This window comes from Bos taurus, chromosome 14 (assembly GCF_002263795.3).
Source record: "Bos taurus isolate L1 Dominette 01449 registration number 42190680 breed Hereford chromosome 14, ARS-UCD2.0, whole genome shotgun sequence".
Lineage (NCBI taxonomy): Eukaryota > Metazoa > Chordata > Mammalia > Artiodactyla > Bovidae > Bos > Bos taurus.
This window is the reverse complement of record NC_037341.1, coordinates 80836955-80854470: the sequence shown is the minus strand read 5'-3', so window position 1 is coordinate 80854470 and position 17516 is coordinate 80836955. Positions and strand designations below refer to the sequence as shown.

General features: G+C 47.0%; 1 protein-coding gene across 2 annotated transcripts in view; it reads left to right on the top strand.

The window, feature by feature from the left end:
- Positions 1 to 548: 548 nt before the first annotated feature.
- The window catches only part of CHMP4C (charged multivesicular body protein 4C), a 29327-nt gene continuing 12359 nt past the window's right edge, over positions 549 to 17516 (top strand). Inside the window, 1 exon segment of one of the 2 annotated variants that reach the window (NM_001045976.1) lies at positions 549 to 830. In NM_001045976.1, coding sequence (NP_001039441.1) covers positions 641 to 830 — 190 coding nt within the window. In that variant the 5' untranslated portion in view covers positions 549 to 640. 2 annotated transcript variants of the gene reach the window in all.

Sequence of the window (17516 nt, the reverse complement as noted above, 5' to 3'; positions counted from 1 at the left end):
TTGATGTGAACAGCTGATTCATTGGAAAAGACCCTGAAGCTGGGAAAGATTGAAGACAGAAAGAAAAGGGGACAACAGAAGATGAGATGGTTGGATGGCATCACCGACTCGATGGACATGGGTTTGGGTGGACTCTGGGAGTTGGTGATGGGCAGAGAGGCCTGGCGTGCTGCGGTCCATGGGGTCGCAGAGTCGCACACGACTGAGCGACTGAACTGAACTGAACTGAACTTCGGGCCCCGCACTAGACCCCCGACAGCCGTCTGCGCTTCTCTGGGCCGGCATCAAATCGGTCACTGGCCCCGGGTGGCCCTCAGCGTGGGTACAACAGCCCCGGGCTGCGGCCCCTGCGGCCTTTCCAGCTCTTTCCTTCTCTTCACTCCCGATGCCCGGGGCCCGGGCGGGGCCGCCGCGTCCGCCTGCGGTGCCCTCCCCTCCCGGCGCGCGGGGCGGGCCCGGCCGCCAGGAAATGCCCGGGAGAGGGAGTCACCTGCGCCCGACGGCGTGTGGACTCGCGGGCGCCACCTCCCCGGGCCTGGCCGAGACCCGGGCGAACGTCGCTCACCTGCTCGCAGGCGCGCCCGGAGCCCCGAGCCCCGAGCCCCGAGCCCCGCGGACCGCTGGCCGGCCCCCCAGCACCATGAGCAAGTTGGGCAAGTTCTTCAAAGGCGGAGGCTCTTCCAAGAGCCGCGCGGCCCCCAGCGCCCAGGAAGCTCTGGCCCGACTTCGGGAGACGGAGGAGATGCTGGGCAAGAAGCAGGAGTACCTGGAAGGCCGCATCCAGAGAGAGCTCAGCCTGGCCAGGAAGCACGGGACGCAGAACAAACGAGGTAGGCACCCCCTGGCCTGGGGCAGCCCTGTCCGCCCGGCGCCTGCCCGGCCTTTCTGGGAACCGGTGATGATCCCCCGGCCCGGACTGGGAGAGGGCTGAGCGCAGCACCATCCTCGATGGCGAAAGAGGGAGACACACCAAACATCTCAGTGATCAAGACGAATCGCATTTTTAATGCAATCTTTAGAAAGCTCAAAGTTGACACAGAAGCATCTGTGATGAACAAAACATCAACATTTAAAGTAAAGACCGGATTGGTGTTATTGGTTCTTTTCTTTTGCAATTGGCTCCTATGTGTTCTGGAGAAGGAAATGGCAACCCACTCCAGTGTTCTTGCCTGGAGAATCCCATGGACAAAGGAGCCTGGTGGGCTACAGTCCATGGGGTCATAAAGAGTTGGACAGGACTGAGCAACTAACACACACACCTATGTGTTCTGTACAGACTTAAAAAAAAATCAAATTCATTTTAAAATGTGATGTTTTGTTCATCATCGAGTTTTTTGCCTTAATTTTGAATTTCAAAAATATTCCAATAAAATCTTACTTATCTGGGTTATAAGATAATCTTTTTTTTGGGGGGATGCCGCTTTAAAGTTTGCCCCCGGCTTGTCTCACCCTGGTCCAGTCCTGCTGACTCCAGCTGTACATATCAACTTCTCTGCCCTGCGTTTGTGTTTTGAATCACACAGTTTACCTTGCCTGTAAGTCTCCAGGGACGCATATTCTGGTGTGTTCCGGTTCCCTTCGCTGTGGAAGACTTTAGCTGGTGGTGCAGTTGAGATATGAAAAAAAAAAAAAGTCAGAGATTTAAATATTAATTCTACCACTGGCTATTGCCACTTGGGAAGGACTTTGAGTCAGTAATCATTCTGGATGCTTCTTTTGCACCTTGAACCCTTTGTTCTTTGCCAGGGTGAATTGCTTTCTTTGGTGAATGGCTCTCTCTATAGAGAACAAATCTAAACAGCCCCCGTGGCGCATATAAAAACCCAGCAAGAAGTTGAAATGATTTGCTCTTGTAACACAAGGTCAATGGCAGACCCAGAAATAGGGCTGGCAATTCAGGACTGTGCTCTCCACCGAACCCTGAACTTGCATTCCCAAGAAGTTAGGCTTTCTGAGTCATAATGAAACCTTGGGAAGGTTTAGTTCGCCCTAAATGCCCTGCCATTGTTTAATGCTGGAAAGGAACCATGTCTTGGAGTTGGCCTTGAAAGTCTTGCTCTCCCCACAAAATGTGTCCGCTACACTTGTGCCCATTTTATAGCCAACAATAAAGAAACCAAGTTTCATTTTCCTCCGCTCTGGCGTACAACTCTTGTCCCCATTATGGCCTGTTTTAGAGTTAAGTGCTGGTTTCTATTTTTACTTCATGTCTGAAAATATTTTGGGATGTTATTCAATGGCAGTTTATGTGGAGAGACTCTGACATTAAGACTTGCTAAAAAGCCATTGGTTGTTCTTTTCCTGGGTCCCTCCTCTTTGGTTTGATAGGCACTCCGACATTTGCTTAGTGTCTGTCAAGGTTTTTTTTGTTTTGTTTTGTTATCCATTTGGATCTGTTTGTAGCTTTATCCACAGTGGTTGTTAAGTAAATATTGGCTTAAAAAATCTGAAAAATAAAAAACATCTGCTTCTGTGAAGTGGTGGAAATACAGATTTGCTTTCAGAAGAAAATAATGTAAAATAATATAGAAGTGTCCTTGAGGTGGCAATACACTAAAGTGTCTATAAGCAGACTTTATAAAGATTCACACAAAGACGACACGAATAAGAGCGCCAACCTAACTTCCTGGAATCGGAGTAGCTACAGATATAAGTCTCAAGTTCAAGTATTAATCATCAATTGATGTCAGAAAGGCCATTTATCTTTTGTCATTTATCCATGGGACCTTCACTGGTGTGGCCCTCACCTGGTTCTGCAGCGGGCCTTGAATAGGAAGAGTGTGGCTGGCGTGAGGCCATCTGTAGTCTGAGCTGTGAGAGAATCTGGTCATAGACCATGCATTGGATACACTGTCAGCATCAGCATCTTCAAATAAACCAAGTAACTTCACATGCTCATGGCTACTGTGTTCCACTAGCCACTAAGAAATATTTTCACACATGTAATAAAGCCAAATAGACTTACTACTAAAAGGGCCTTGTGCTACACAATGTCAGTGTTAGAATGGCTGTAAATTACCTGGTAATCAGAGTGACACGTGTACCTGCAGTTAAAGTTTTACTTCTAGAGGTGGTTAGTCCAAGAACATGCTGTCAAGAACACTCGTTGGGTGTCCAGTTAATATCATTTCAGAAAGGGCCACACTCCCAGACAGAACAATTAAAAAAAAATAACTTTTTATTTTGTATTGGAGAATAGCCGATAACAATGCTGTCATAGTTTCAGGTGAGCAGCAAAGGGACTCAGCCACACATATGCATGTATCCATTCTCCCCCAACTCCCCTCCCATCCAGACTGCCGCATGACACGGAGCAGAGTTCCCTGTGCTCTACAGTAGGTCCCCGTTGGTCGTCCACTTTAAATACAGCTGTGTGTACACATCAATTCCAAACTCCCTCACTATCTCTTCCTCCTGTTCTTATCCCTCTGGCAACCATAACCGCGTTCTCTAAGTCTGTGAGTTTGTTTCAGTTTTGTAAATAAGTTCATTTGTATCATTTCTTTTTAGATTCTTTTTATATTCTGCATATAGAGAATATCATATTCTTTCTCCTTCTTTTTGTTACTTCACTCACTATGACAATCTCTAGGTCCATCCTTGCTTCTACACATTATTTCACTCTTTTTAATGGCTGAGTAATATTCCACTCCAGAAGGAAACGGCGGCCCACACCAGTGTTCTTGCCTGGGAAATCCCATGGACAGAGGAGCTTGGCAGGCTAGAGTCCATGGGATTGCAAAAGAGTTAGCTACGACTGAGTGACTAAACAACAAGGACGATATTCCATTGTGTGCGTGCACCACATCTTCTTTATCCGTTCCCTGTCCGTGGACACAGGTTGCTTCCGTGTCTTGGCTGTTGTGAGCAGTGCTGCAGTGCACACTGCACATTCCCGGCCACTTCACGTTCTTCCATGGTCTCCACAACAGGAGTTTTGACAGCTAGCATCCTCAATGTCAGAAATGGGTTTTATTGGTAAAATGAGTAACGGTTATATTAGCATAATAAACCTTAGAAATGGGGTTTCATTGGTGAAATTGTGGCTATCCCAAACATGTGGGTTGGCTAAGAGTTTAGAGGTACTTCCTTGCTCACAATGTAAGGACAGGCATTAAGGATGAATGAGGTTTATAACTAACATTAGGATGGTGCCTGGGGCTTGGTCAGATCAGTGCAGCGTCCAGTCCTGGGTCCAGGTGGGTGTCTGACCTTCCATAGAGCATGGCACCCTGCCAGTGAAGGTCATTGTCTGTGCTCAGTGAGCCTTTCATATCACGTGTATTAGACTAAAAGACATGGAGCTGGGGCTTCAGTGAGCTCGTAAAGCTGGTTGAGAAACTGTTTTGGCCCACATGGCCAAGATGTGTTTGTTTAATAGGCGCATCTGCAGATGCGAGTCTGAAGCTTGCTTTCACTGTAACTCAGAACAAGGCCGTGCAGTGGTGGCTAATGCTCCTTCAGACTTCTCTGGCAGTTTCCATGTTCTCCCTAAATGAGCCTGAGTGAAAACAACCATGATATCAAGGCCCTGTTGATCTGAAAGAGTAACATTTGGAAGCAAGGTCTATAGTCTGGTTAAAACTGGAGAAGAGTAGAAAGTCTTCAGCACAGTTCGTTCAGATTACTATGACAGAACTCCTTTATAACCAGCAATCCGCTTGGTGGGAAAGCACATTTTTTAGATACCACTTAATTCCTTTTTCTGCTTCTGCTGAGCACTGTCCTCCAGAGCAGTCTTCAATCCTGGCTGTATGTGAAAGTCGCCTCGATGCTCAGAGGATCCCACCCCCACAGATTCTAGTGTAACTGGCTGGAGTGGGGCTGGGACGTCCGTTTTTGAACGTGCCTCTGGGGGTGACTCTGCCCTGGGGCCAGGGTTAAGGGTGAGGAAACCAAATCCATGGTCATGTCCATGGGGTGGAACTCCAAGCGCTTCCTGGCCATTTTCATATCACGGCGCCCGTGAGCACGGATGACATTTGTGTGTGTCACTGGGATGACCAAGGACCAGCAGCTTGAGGACTTGTAAACAATTGTTTTTATTCATTTATTTTAAAAGTCTTATTGGAGTATAGTCGCTTTACAACGTTGTTAGTTTCTACTGTAAGGCAAAGTGAGTCGGCTATACATATACATGTGTGTGTGCAGCTGCTCTCTGTCTGCCCCACCCTCTCCCTCCCGGCTGCGTCCACAAGGCTGTGCTCCGCGTCTGCGTCCCCACCGTAAACGGACAGTAACAGCCGTGTGTCCAGGGACTCTTGCCCCCCAAGCGGGGCCTCAGCGTGTCCGTGCCTTGCCGTCCCCTGCTGCCGCACGGGTAGGTGGAACCCTTAGACCTTGGGTCCCGGTTCTAACCTCCCTTACGAGGCTTTTCTTTTTTTAAAAGCTGGTATCATTAAGAGATGGTCACAGGGATTCGCTTAACAGAAGCAGATTCCAACCGTTGGCTGGGCCGGCCTGAGTCTCCGTCTCCTCACCCGCGTGAAGTTGACGATAAGGTTGATCCTCAGGGCCGAGGGCGCTTGACTTTACTGTGTAAAGCCCTTAACTCGGTGCTCTGTAAGCATCCGCCTTTGTGATTCCGCGGCGGTTTGTTACAGGTGAGGTCGGCCCCGCACGGCTGAGTCTTTGCAGGCGGTCGGCGTCTGGAGGCCGCGGTCAGCCAGCCCCGGGCCGCCTGCGCTGCAGCCCCGCGTCTGTCACCGTCCCGCCCCTCGCAGGGGGTGGCTCGGCCGACAGCGGCGCGCGGCCTCTGCGCCCTCGCTGCCCTCTCCTCTCAGCCCGGGGCGGCCTCTCAGGCCGAGCAGGAAACCAGACTCGTCTCCGTGCGGGAAGGGGCGGCCCGGGGCGAGGGGCTGCGGCCACGGCCGTCCGCGTCCCAGGGCGCCGACCGCGGGGCCGAGGCCGGCCACCCCGCTGCAGGCGTGGGTGAAATGAGAGCCCCCGGGTGGGGAGTCCGCTGTGGGCGTCGCTCGCTCACGCTGAGCCCCGCTGCTGGGGGCAAGGATGACTTTGCTTGAGTCGGGATGCGGGCTGGGCTTCCTCGGAGTCGGCTGTGCGCACAGCCCTCCCGGGTTAGCTCCGTGTTGGACGCCCTTTGGGCTTTTAGGACAGTGGTCACAGAGCTGAATCCTGCAGCCGCACACCAGGGCCGCGAAGAACTGGGCGAAGAGAACGACCCCAGTGCCAGCGGGCCGAGTGCCAGGGGCTCAGGTAACAGGAGGCAGACCGGCCGGCGGGGAAGGTCCCCGGGGAGGCCTCGCCGACGGGGCGGCCTCCTTTCTGAACAGAGCTCCCACCACCCGGGCCTCAGTCCAGCCGCACCGGAACCCCGAGGGTGCTGGTGAAGGGGTGCACTTACAAGGAGGCCCCTAAAACTTCCAGTTCAGTGGGTGAGTGGAGGGGTCGGGAACCTGACCTCTGAGCAGACAGCGCGGTGACTCGGATGCCGTCTGAGGGTCTGTGACGTGTTCCGCGGCCGGGAAACAGGGGGCCCCCGTCTCCGCTCTGCTTCTCCGTCATCCGTCCCTGTTTCTCCCCTCCGCCTGCCGCCGCTCAGATTCTAGGACGGGAAACGTGCACCGCCTCCCGCATGAGGGCTGTGAGGGAACATTTCCCGAGCTCCGGCAAGGCCTTTCAGGCACCCGCATTAGCTTCCAGTAGGAAAGTCACACGGTCCTGTAACTCCACAGTCATCGCGAAGGGCCCCAGTATTCAGATCGCCCCCAAGCATCTCAGAACGAAGCGTTCTGTTGGTCTCTGGTTGTCCGATTGTGTTTACAACACTATCCTGAGTCAGGGAAAGGAACTTTATTCCTGGACACTACGGGGCACAGTCGTGTCGGACTCTTTGCGACCCGTGGACTGTGGCCCACCAGCTCCTCCGTCCATGGGATTCTCCAGGCAAGAGTCCTGGAGTGGGTTGCCATGCCCTTCTCCAGGGGATCTTCCCGACCCAGGGATCAAACTTGCCTCTCCTGCATTGGCAGGTGGATTCTTTACCGCTGAGCCACCTGGGAAGCCCCTAACAAACAGCATCTAGGTTTTATTCTCCTGTCGACTGCCTCGCTCTCTCTTGGAAAAGACAGATCAATATAAATGTGATACTTTCTTAACCCCTACGCTCAATTTCCCTCCCTCACCTCGGGAGCCCGTCGGGCTTTACCTGGTGGTGTGTGTGATGTATGCTAAGTCACTGCAGTCGTGTTCACTCTTTGTGACCCCATGGACTGTAGCCCGCCAGGCTCCTCTATCCATGGGATTCTCGAGGCAAGAATCCTGGAGTGGGTTAACATTTCCTCCTTCAGGGGATCTTCTCGACCCAAGGATCAAACCTATGTCTCCTGCATTGGCAGGCAGGTTCCTTACCAAGACCTAAAATACCTGAACTAGCCCTGGGAGCTCTATTCACTTGAGCTGTAATTTTAAAAACTTCTTGCTTTCCTAATCCCTCCTTCTCCCCTCTGGGCCCTGCATAGATTTACACACTCACTTACACACTTAGGTACTGACCAGCTCAGAGTCGTGTCTCTTTTTTGCTGACACAGTTTGAGTTTGTATCTGCTTTTTCCAGATGCCATTTTAGTTGCTTTTTGTTCAACTGGACTTGGAAAGAGTTAAAAAAATCCCAGCCAGATTTACCCTTGCCCCTTTGTGTAAATCAATATGTTAAGCTTGCATTCCGCATTTTATGTCTATTCAATATCATCTTATTTTCAGTTGTCTTAAAATTAAGATTTTTAAATTGCAATTTCATTATCTTATGTATGAGACATAAGACATATTGATAAACCGGTCAACCTTAAGGGAAAACAACCCTGAATGCTGATTGGAAAGACTGATGCCGAAGCTGAAACTCCAGTATTTTTGCCATCTGATGCAAACAGCTGACTCATTGGAAAAGTCCCTGATACTGGAAAAGATTGACAGCAGAAGGAGAACAGGGCATCAGAGGATGAGATGGCTGGAGGCATCACTGATGCAATGGGCATGAGCTTGGGCAAACTTTGGGAGATGGTGAGGGACAGAGAGGCCTGGCGTGCTGTGGTCCATGGTGTGGCAAAGAGTTGGACATGACTGGGCAACTGAACAACAAACAGAATGTATGAGCGATTTCTTTTAGTTGAATCAGCTGCCCTTTTCTTCTCGTTGTTGTCAAAGTATTTGTTAAAATATACTGAATAAAACTTCCCAGGTGGTGCTAGTGGTAAAGGATCACCTGCCAATGCAGGAGATGCAAGAGATTAGATCCCTGGGTCTGGACGATCCCCTGGAGGAGGAAATGGCAACCCCCTCCAGTGTTCTTGCCTGAAAAATGCCATGGACAGAGGAGCCTGGGGGGCTGCAGTCCATGGGGTCACAAGAGAGTGGGACACGACTGAAGCGACTGCACTCACGCACAAGGACAGAGCCTGGTGGACGCTCCCAGAGCCTTCGGTCCAGGATCCTGTCTGCACGCACAAGGACAGAGCCTGGTGGACGCTCCCAGAGCCCTCGGTCCAGGATCCTGTCTGCACAGAGCAGTGCTGTTTCGTGTGAGACTCAGCTAAGGCGACGTTACCAGTTTGACAGCTCAGCACTCAGTGAGTTCAGTTGCTCATCTAGCTGTGAATACACCTGACCTCTATCTCTGGCCCATATACGTTACTCCTCTGTTTTTTTCTCTTTTCCCTAACAATGCCTCAGCACACCTTGTGAATTATCTTCCTAAAACTGAACTATATTCACACGCCTCTGGTTCACAAATGCCAGTTTATGAATAGATAGTGTGTTAGCTTCATCAGATTCACCTGGAGAGCTTTTAAACTGCCCCAGCAGGAGATTCTGAGATCTGGGATAAGTGGTACTCATAGCTTTCTGGGTGATTTTGATATATTTAAGGTTAGAAAGCCAGTGGGTGGTCCATATTTTTTCTTAGGGTCAGCTTTGCGTAACCCAAAGAAAAGAAGCCTATAAGATTAGGTTTTGAACTCATTTTTCATCTTTGTGAACTTGAATTGACTTCTAGTTACCACTGGCTTCTTTTCTACTTCCTCGGAAACTAGAGTATATAGTGTTTCTCTTCTAGAATCATTCTTTCAAGTACCTGTGGCACAAATTTTGACAGTTTGCTGATGTATTATAGTTCCTTATATGAGGCTAATTGTTGCTATTTTTTGTATTATATAACATTTTATATATACAGTTAACTTTTTCCATCATGAATTTGAAGCAATATTATAAATATAGGAGCATGCATTTGTTATTATTCTTCATCTAAATTCCACAAAGCTGAAAAAAGAGCACCTTATTTTAGGAAACAATTCCATTCAGCAAAGATATCATTTTCCATGATTTATGCTATCTTACAGTTTATTGAGTCAGCCACAATAAAATAGAATAAGATAGAAAAGTTACTACTAATACCATGATTATGCCAAAATCCCATGACCTGTTGTAGCTTTAAGAAACTGACAGGAGAAGACCCTGAGCTTGTCCTCAGGTGTGCTTAGTATTATTAGTACGTTTCTCAGTATTTAGGACTACTTATTTCAGATCAGATTTTATTTTCAAGATAACAGAATAAAACACAACTCAAAACATACGAGATATAAGGCAAGAGCTCCAATTCTGAGTTTTAAAGTTTATGATGCCTTGCTTTGGGGCTCTGGTTTGGAAAGGACATAATTAATCCAATTTGGCACTCAATTTTTGTTATATGCTTAAGTACACATGGATTTATTTGTGCTTTTAAGGGACAAAATTATCGCCAATGCTTAAAATATATAGATAATATTGAGGATTTATTTTCTAAAGTCACACTCTCAGTCCTCTGCTTTAGCAAGCTGTAGTCATAACTTCTAGTATATACTGGTAATTTTAGTTTCTCCTACTTTTTCTATCATTTGATAGAAATTCTAATATACACAATTGGCTCAAAAATTTGCAGAAGGTGAAGGAACAACAACAACAAAAAACCAATATGGAATAAATATAAAGCAAATAGTAAACCATTTCCTGAGTAACTAACTTTCTTGTACCAGAGATTTTAATTACTTACCTCAAAGAAATGGTGCTAATAGGGAATTGTTGTTGTCCTATTGCTAAGTTGTAGCCAACTCTTTGTGACCCCATGGACTACAGCACATCAGGCTTCTCTGTCCTTCACTATCTCCTGGAGTTTGCTCAGACTCATGTCTATTGAGTTGGTGACTCCATCCAACCATTTTATCCTCCATGGCCCCCTTCTCCTCCTGCCCTCATTCTTTCCCAGCATCAGGGTCTTTTTCAAACTCACTGGAAATATCTAGTACTTAGTCTGAAGTTTATATGGTTACACTTTAAAGCAGTAAGAACTCTTAAACCTGGACCAGAGGCTTTCTCAGCCCACGCTAAGCCTTTGTCTCAAATAGTTCTACCTTGTGGGTATTTCCAGTGAGAAGATGGGAAAAAGCTAAAGCCCCACCCGTCATCTGCTCTGTGCGGCCTCCGTCAGCTCTTCTGAGTCCGGCAGTCTAGTGACTGAAGTACCAACGGTGTAACTGCTACCCTCAGACAAAACAAGCTCTCCAAGAGCAAGCAAGCAGGAGTGGTGACTTTAGAAGTACAGGAAAGGAAAAGTGGGTTATTCTCTGCTACAAGTTGGGAATCCCTGCGTTAGAAGTTCTTTATTTGCAAATTAAAATGTAATGCCAACCATCTAGTTTAAATGAATGAAGTTTACACTTTTGTGTTTGGTTACTCATAAAAGAGACAATTGTGTGGCCAAACATTTGGCAAGCACTTTGGAGATTCCATGCTCTGAACATGAGCTTCTGGCGACCCTGCTTGCTTCTCTCACACAGTGCTGCGTGTTGCTTGTCATAGTGGCTGTGCCTTTTTTGCTGTAGCAGGAACCTTGTTCAACAGCCTTTCTCAGTGAGCAGAGCTATTTACATTACCAGTTCTTTCCGTCTATTTCATTCATGTAAAGTGAAAGTCAATATAACCTTGGAGTTTGAATAAAGATATTATCCTAACTCAGAACTTCTACTGTGTTAACTGCAGAAAGAAAAAAAGTTGCGATTATGTTAAGCCAATTTATATTGATATGTAGCTCAAAGATCATACACCCAAGAACCTATGCTTTATCATTTTTTGAGCAACCGGACTGCTTTATTTATGTGAACTGTATTTGCTGAGTGTTTTTCTCTCACGTTTGAAAAACTAAAGCATAGTGCCTATTGTTCATCACTGAGGTCAAGTTAAATGTGTTGTTTAAGAATTAAAGGTATTGGTAGTGATAGCTTGCTTTGGGGATAGGAGCTATGGGGCGCTCCAGATTTGCTGATCGCCGGATCTGTGGGGAACAGTCATTGAGTCACAGGCAGTGGGAGCAAAGGGGGCTCTAGGGTCAGGGTTTGTTGCCTGTCAGGAGCACCTACAAGGCACAGCGACAGTCATTGGAAATACTGGTACATCATGTGAACAAGGAATGCTCACTGACAAGTATGAGAGGGGCACATCACACACACACGCATACACACACAAAGATACGCACACGCGTATGCACACATGCATATATATACACACATGTGTTCGTATATACAGACGTACACAGACGTACACACACACCACACAGCTACATCCACAGGCGCCTGTGTCTACCCTGTAGAATGGAGCATGATCAGCTGTTTCAGAGTTTTTCTGCTCAGTGTTTGCTGGTTTCAGGTTTATACTTTTCTCCCTGTATTCTCGGCAATAGCAGGCCCTCGGAGGTTACCAGTGTGTAAGGTTACCAGTGATACTAGTAGCAAGAAGAACACATTCATTCAATTGATTATATATTCTGCCTGGACACTTAATTGGGTTTTTACAAAGAATATCAAGTAGACCTTAATGAATAGTTCGGTATCATGTTCCAACATCAAGTTAATTTACTTGCCTGGAAACTGACCTTGGAAGCAATTAATTATTTAAAAAAAAAGGAATTTCAGTGGATATTTAAAATGAGTCTTTTATGCAAGCCTTTCTTCCTTTTTTGTCAACTCAAGGCTGATGGCACTTTGAGGTCATGACCTTCTCCTCTCAGATTTATCTCCTCTCATGATCTCTTGGGTGACATCCTGACAGTAAGCTCTCACTCATCTCCGAAAGAGAGTCTGAGCTTTCTAGGATGACGAGATGGACATTTCTGTTGGAAAACAACTTCCGCTTCCCTTGTCTCTTTCTTTCTGCGGATGGGTGAGGACACCTGACTGTAATCTTTCACACCGTACAGTATTAATCAATACTCTTTTTTTTCTTTTTACACAAAATTCAGCCCAACCTTACTAGCTGCTTAGTAATATTCCTCTTCCAAATGCCCTTTCCTCAGAATGTCTCTTACTCACTTTGTCCAGTCTCATTCCTCTTTACTGTTTTCTTGGGCATCTGCTTTGCCACTGTATAATTCGCTACATCATTTCTGTGGGCTAGTCTCCTTTTGACTTGCTGGTCATCCTTTTTTCGTGACATTTAATATTGGTGAGACCTCCGAAAATGGGATCTTGCTTATAAGTTTCAGCTAGTGTGGCAAGCTGGCGTGATTTGCTCTGGTGTCTAATGTATCTCAGCCAGAAACTTTGCATCATTGAGTAGGAGACTTGCAATAGGGAAGAGGGGGAGGGCCTTTGTGTAATAACTTTCCTCACTCATGGTCCTTACCGGGCTGTGTGTTTGAGAATCCATGTAGACAGTCACCCTGACCCTGGCTTAATGTGCGTCACCTCCTCTGTGAGAGCGTCCCTTGCCCTCTGGAGAGTCGATGCGCTCCTCCGTGAGGGTGTCCCTCGCCCTCCGGAGAGTTGATGTGCTCCTCCGTGTACCTTCTGTGCCTCGTACTTGGCTCTTTCTTTTCCTCTGTGCCTCCTCTGCTGCTTGAAGGGAGCGTGTTAGTCGCTCAGTCATGTCTGACTCTTTGCGACCCCATGGACTGCAGCCCGCCAGGCTCCTCTGTCCATGGGATTCTCCAGGCAGGAATACTTGAGTGGGCTGCCATTTCCTTCTCCAGGGGATCTTCCTGAGCCAGGCATTGAACCCTCGTCTCCTGCATTGCAGGCAGACTGCTAACCATCTGAACCACCAGGGAAGTGAAGGAGGTACGGTATACACACTAGTATCCATGGAGACAGTTCTGTAAGATGGTACTGTTGCTGAATGATGGATAAGTGATTGAACGCCCGTTTTATCTTTTGCTTCCTCTGAGATCGTAGCTTTCTTTCTTCGTCCCTGCAGTGGCCTAACACAATGATGCTTCAGTACATATTTGTGGAGTGACTGAAAATGAACAGATGAGCAATATATATTTTATATAAATAAGAAGGCCAGGGAGAATTCATTAAGGCCTGGCCCTGGACAAATACATGAGTGTTAGAATTCTCTAATATTTCACTGGCTGTTTCCCATCTAACCTGTGACTTTGAAGAGAGACATTTTGTTTTTATTCCATTTATGGAATGCTCGTGGTGGTGATTACTCAGATTGTGTTTTTTGAGAACAATAGCAGGGAGCCATAAATTGAAGGTACTGGATAATCAAGTGAGTTTTATGTGAGTCACAGGACTTGCATTAAAGTTTCTCATATAAAACAGCACAATTATGAGACTACTCAGTTAAAAACAAAAGAGAACCATAAGCAATTATGCGTGGCATGCATCAATTAAGCGCTGTCTAGGATTAAATCTTCCAGGCTTCGTCTTTTTAGGCCTTCTCCAGAAATCATCCATTCCTGGGAGAGAGAGGAGCTGTCATAACGCAGTTGCATATTTCACAAACAGTTTTGTCTATAGTCCCTGGGTATGATGGTTCCGAAAAGGTTTTTTTGCCACCTGATGGATGAACAATGGACATGTTTATACATCTTGAATGAGCAAAGAACAAATCGACCTTTCTAACCGGGATGCCCTGTACCTTATCTGAGCAGTGAAACTGCTGCTCTTCTCTGCTGTTTGAAGTTATTTTTTTAGTGGGTGACTGAAAGCCTTCCTCCTCTGGCAATGTGATAAAGTCGCATAGGGCTAGTTGAATTTTGGTTCAAGTGGGTAGTTCTTACATTTCAGCTCCAAATGCTCAGTGCATGTACAGGAAGGGCTCTTCCTGGATCCCTCGACAGAACACATACAGCACGTTCTGCAACCATTGCTGGAGGAACATCACCATTAGGCAAAGAGACAAAACCCCTACAAGTTTTTCCCCCTCAACGGGGTACAGCAGATTCCTTTGTTTTCAAAAGGATGTTCCCCAGGTTTCATCAGCTGCCTAAAACCGCATGTAGGAGCTTGGAAGATTGAGTTGCACATTTTACACAGGTTAAATTACAGGATTCTAAAAGTGTCCTTCTTTGCGGAAACTGGAGGCATGGTTGATTTGCAACATTTGTTGTATGTCTTTGGGGAAAAAAAATACAGCTGTTTCTTTCCTAGATTGGTTATTAGGAAACAAAGCCTGTCCAACTCTTGGTGGGCGGTAGCATCATCATTTCATGAGAAACAGTTCACAGAGAGACTCCTGACATGTACACCTCTTGGCTCTGAAACAGAAGCCTCTTATCTCAGCTTACTGTGCCAGATGGAAGCTACAATGAGTGCCCGTTGTCCTGGGGCTGGGTTCAGCCATGCAGACCTCATCAATTTGGCTCACACAAGGTTTTTTTGAAAATGTAGCTTAGTTTTTAAATTTGAAGGATTTGGGATGCAAACCCAGATGTCTGGCTTGTTTTGAGCGTGTGGAGAGCTGGGTGTGCAGCTTCATGGCAGCGGTGGGCGGGAGCCTGGCTGTGTTGCCCCCACGGGTGGGGCTCACTTCTCCTGGTGGCCAGAGGGCCCACTTGTTCCTGCGGGCCCCCGGCTGGAGCCAGCCTCCACTGCCGTTTACTCTCACTCTTGCACTGTTATTGTGATAGCAGTGAAACACTGCCCTGTCTCTTCCTCAAAGGTGAGAAAACGAAGAAAGCTTTTCCCCTTGACCTCTTTCTCCGTCACTTCCTTCATTACCTGCTGGCTTTCAGAGTGTAGGATTCTGATTCAGGCCACTGTGTAGCTCGCGGTATGTGGATTACAGTGTAAGTTGAGACCTCACATACTGGTGAATTTTCAAATTTCTCCCAATTACTTTGAAGAGCCAAATCCATATGTGAACACAAACATTCAAAACTGTGTCCAAACCAAAACTTATTATTAATTAAAAAACATTGGCAAGGTTGGGCGTGATAGCATGTGGCTTCCACCATGTGGTCTGACATCTTGTGACGGAGATGGTGATGATGATGAAGGTTTCTAATATTTATTAATCGCTCACCAGGCGCCAGTCTAGGTACTTTACATACCTTATTTAATTTAATCTTCAACAATAATGTGAGTTTTATCCCCATTTTCCCATAAGCAACTGTGTAAGGCCACGCAGCGTGGAGGGGCGGAGGCTGATTGGAAAGGAGGCAGCCTGACTGCAGAGTGCAGAGGCCTGTTTACGTCCTCCGTGTGTCATTATTGTTCTTCGTGGGGGCTTCCTAGTGGCTTAGTGGTGAAGAATCTGACTGCCAGTGCAGGAGATGTGGGCTTTATCCCTGAGTCTGAAAGACCCCCTGGAGAAGGGAGTGGCAACCCACTGCAGTACTTTTGCCTGGAGAACCCCATGGACAGAGGAGTCAGGCAGGCTACAGTCCATGGGTTGCAAAAGAGTTAATGTGACTTAGCAACCACAACAGTTATTGTTCAAGCGAGGAAGCATCATTTAAGGAGAGTTAAGGTCACACACTAAGGGTATTACACACAGGTTTTAATTGGTATAGGTAGGATTAAAATGTTGATCTAGGGACCCCAAGGAGAAGGCAATGGCAGCCCACTCCAGTGTTCTTGCCTGGAGAATCCCAGGGACGGGGGAGCCTGGTGGGCTGCCGTCTGTGGGGTTGCACAGAGTCAGACATGACTGACGAGACTTAGCAGCAGCAGCAGTGATCCCAAAGCCCCGTCTTTTCTACCAAATTATATTTCTCGATTTGTAGAAAGTAATCTAAAATCAATTCTTACTAGGAAACGTGGCATATTTTTAAATGAAAAAGTTTTGTAAAGTTCTCTAAAAGAAAATGTCTTGGGGTTGGTGGTCCCAAAAGAGCATAAACACTGAGCCTGCTCAGCAAGGCAGGGAGGAGGCGGACACTGACGTTCCCCTTCGGGTCTGTCGGGTGGAGACGTGTATTTAGAGTTTAACTTCTGAGGATACCTGCTGTATCGTAGTATTTTGTACTGCACCACTGAAATGTAGAGCTGTTTTCTAATAGTGTATTCCTGTTATGGTGAGCTATGGTGAAAAAACAGGTGACTTGTTGCCCAGAGGGTCTCAGAAACAAGATATCCACGGCCTGAGAGTTTGAGATTAGTGGATGCAAGCTGTGATACAGGACGGATAGATAACATGGTCCTGCTCTCCAGTGCAGGGACTGTACTCAACACCTCGAGTAAATCATAATGGAAAAGAGTATAAGAAGGAACGTGGAAAGGTGTAACGGAGTCACTTTGCTATCCAGCAGAAACTAATCAACATTGTAAGTCAACTATTTTGTTGTTTAGTGGCCAAGTCATGCCAGACTCTGCCACCCCAAGGACTGTAACCCGCCAGGCTCCCCTGTCCATGCTGCTGCTAAGTCGCAGCAGTCGTGTCCGACTCTGTGTGACCCCATAGACGGCAGCCCACCAGGCTCCCCCGTCCCTGGGATTCTCCAGGCAAGAACACTGGAGTGGGTTGCCATTGCCTTCTCCAATGCATGAAAGTGAAAAGTGAAAGTGAAGTCGCTCAGTCGAGTCTGACTCTACTTCAGTAAAAAAAGAAACAAAAAACAAGTAAGATATACAGTCTCATTAACTAAGGAATGTTATATAAATCACTGTTGTTAGTAACAATATTTAGTTGCTCAGTCTAGGGCGGTTTCCATAAATGATCACTAATTCTTAGAATACTTGCCCAGCCTCTGGGGGATTCTGTCTTCCTTTTCCAGCACAGCAGACTGAAGCTCAGAGAAGGGAACTGACTTATCCAAGAATATACATCTATTAAGTCACGGAAGAAAAATTCACCCTCTGGCCTTGAAGGTCAAACTCTTTCCAGTGTACTGTGCTGTCACGGCGCACACAATTGTCAGGTTTATTCGCTTAACATTCCTTCATCTTGTCTTCTGTGAAATGGATCAATGACGTGTTTACTCTTGCAATTTTTGTGAGAGTTAACCACATCGCATGATGCGCTCGAAGCAATTCACACCAGCTTGGTGTGTAACAAACTGTGGCTCAGCTGGTGCAGAATCCGCCTGCATCGCAGGAGACCTGGGTTTGATCCCTGGGTCGGGAAGATCCCCTGGCGAAGGATAGGCTACCCACACCAGTACTCTGGCCTGGAGAATTCCGTGGAGTGTATAGTCCACGGGGTTGCAGAGTCAGACACGACTGAGCGACTCTCACTTCACTTCACTTCAAATGCTCCATAAAAGTCGGTTTTTGTTTTGTGTTTCGTTTGGCTGTGTGCCC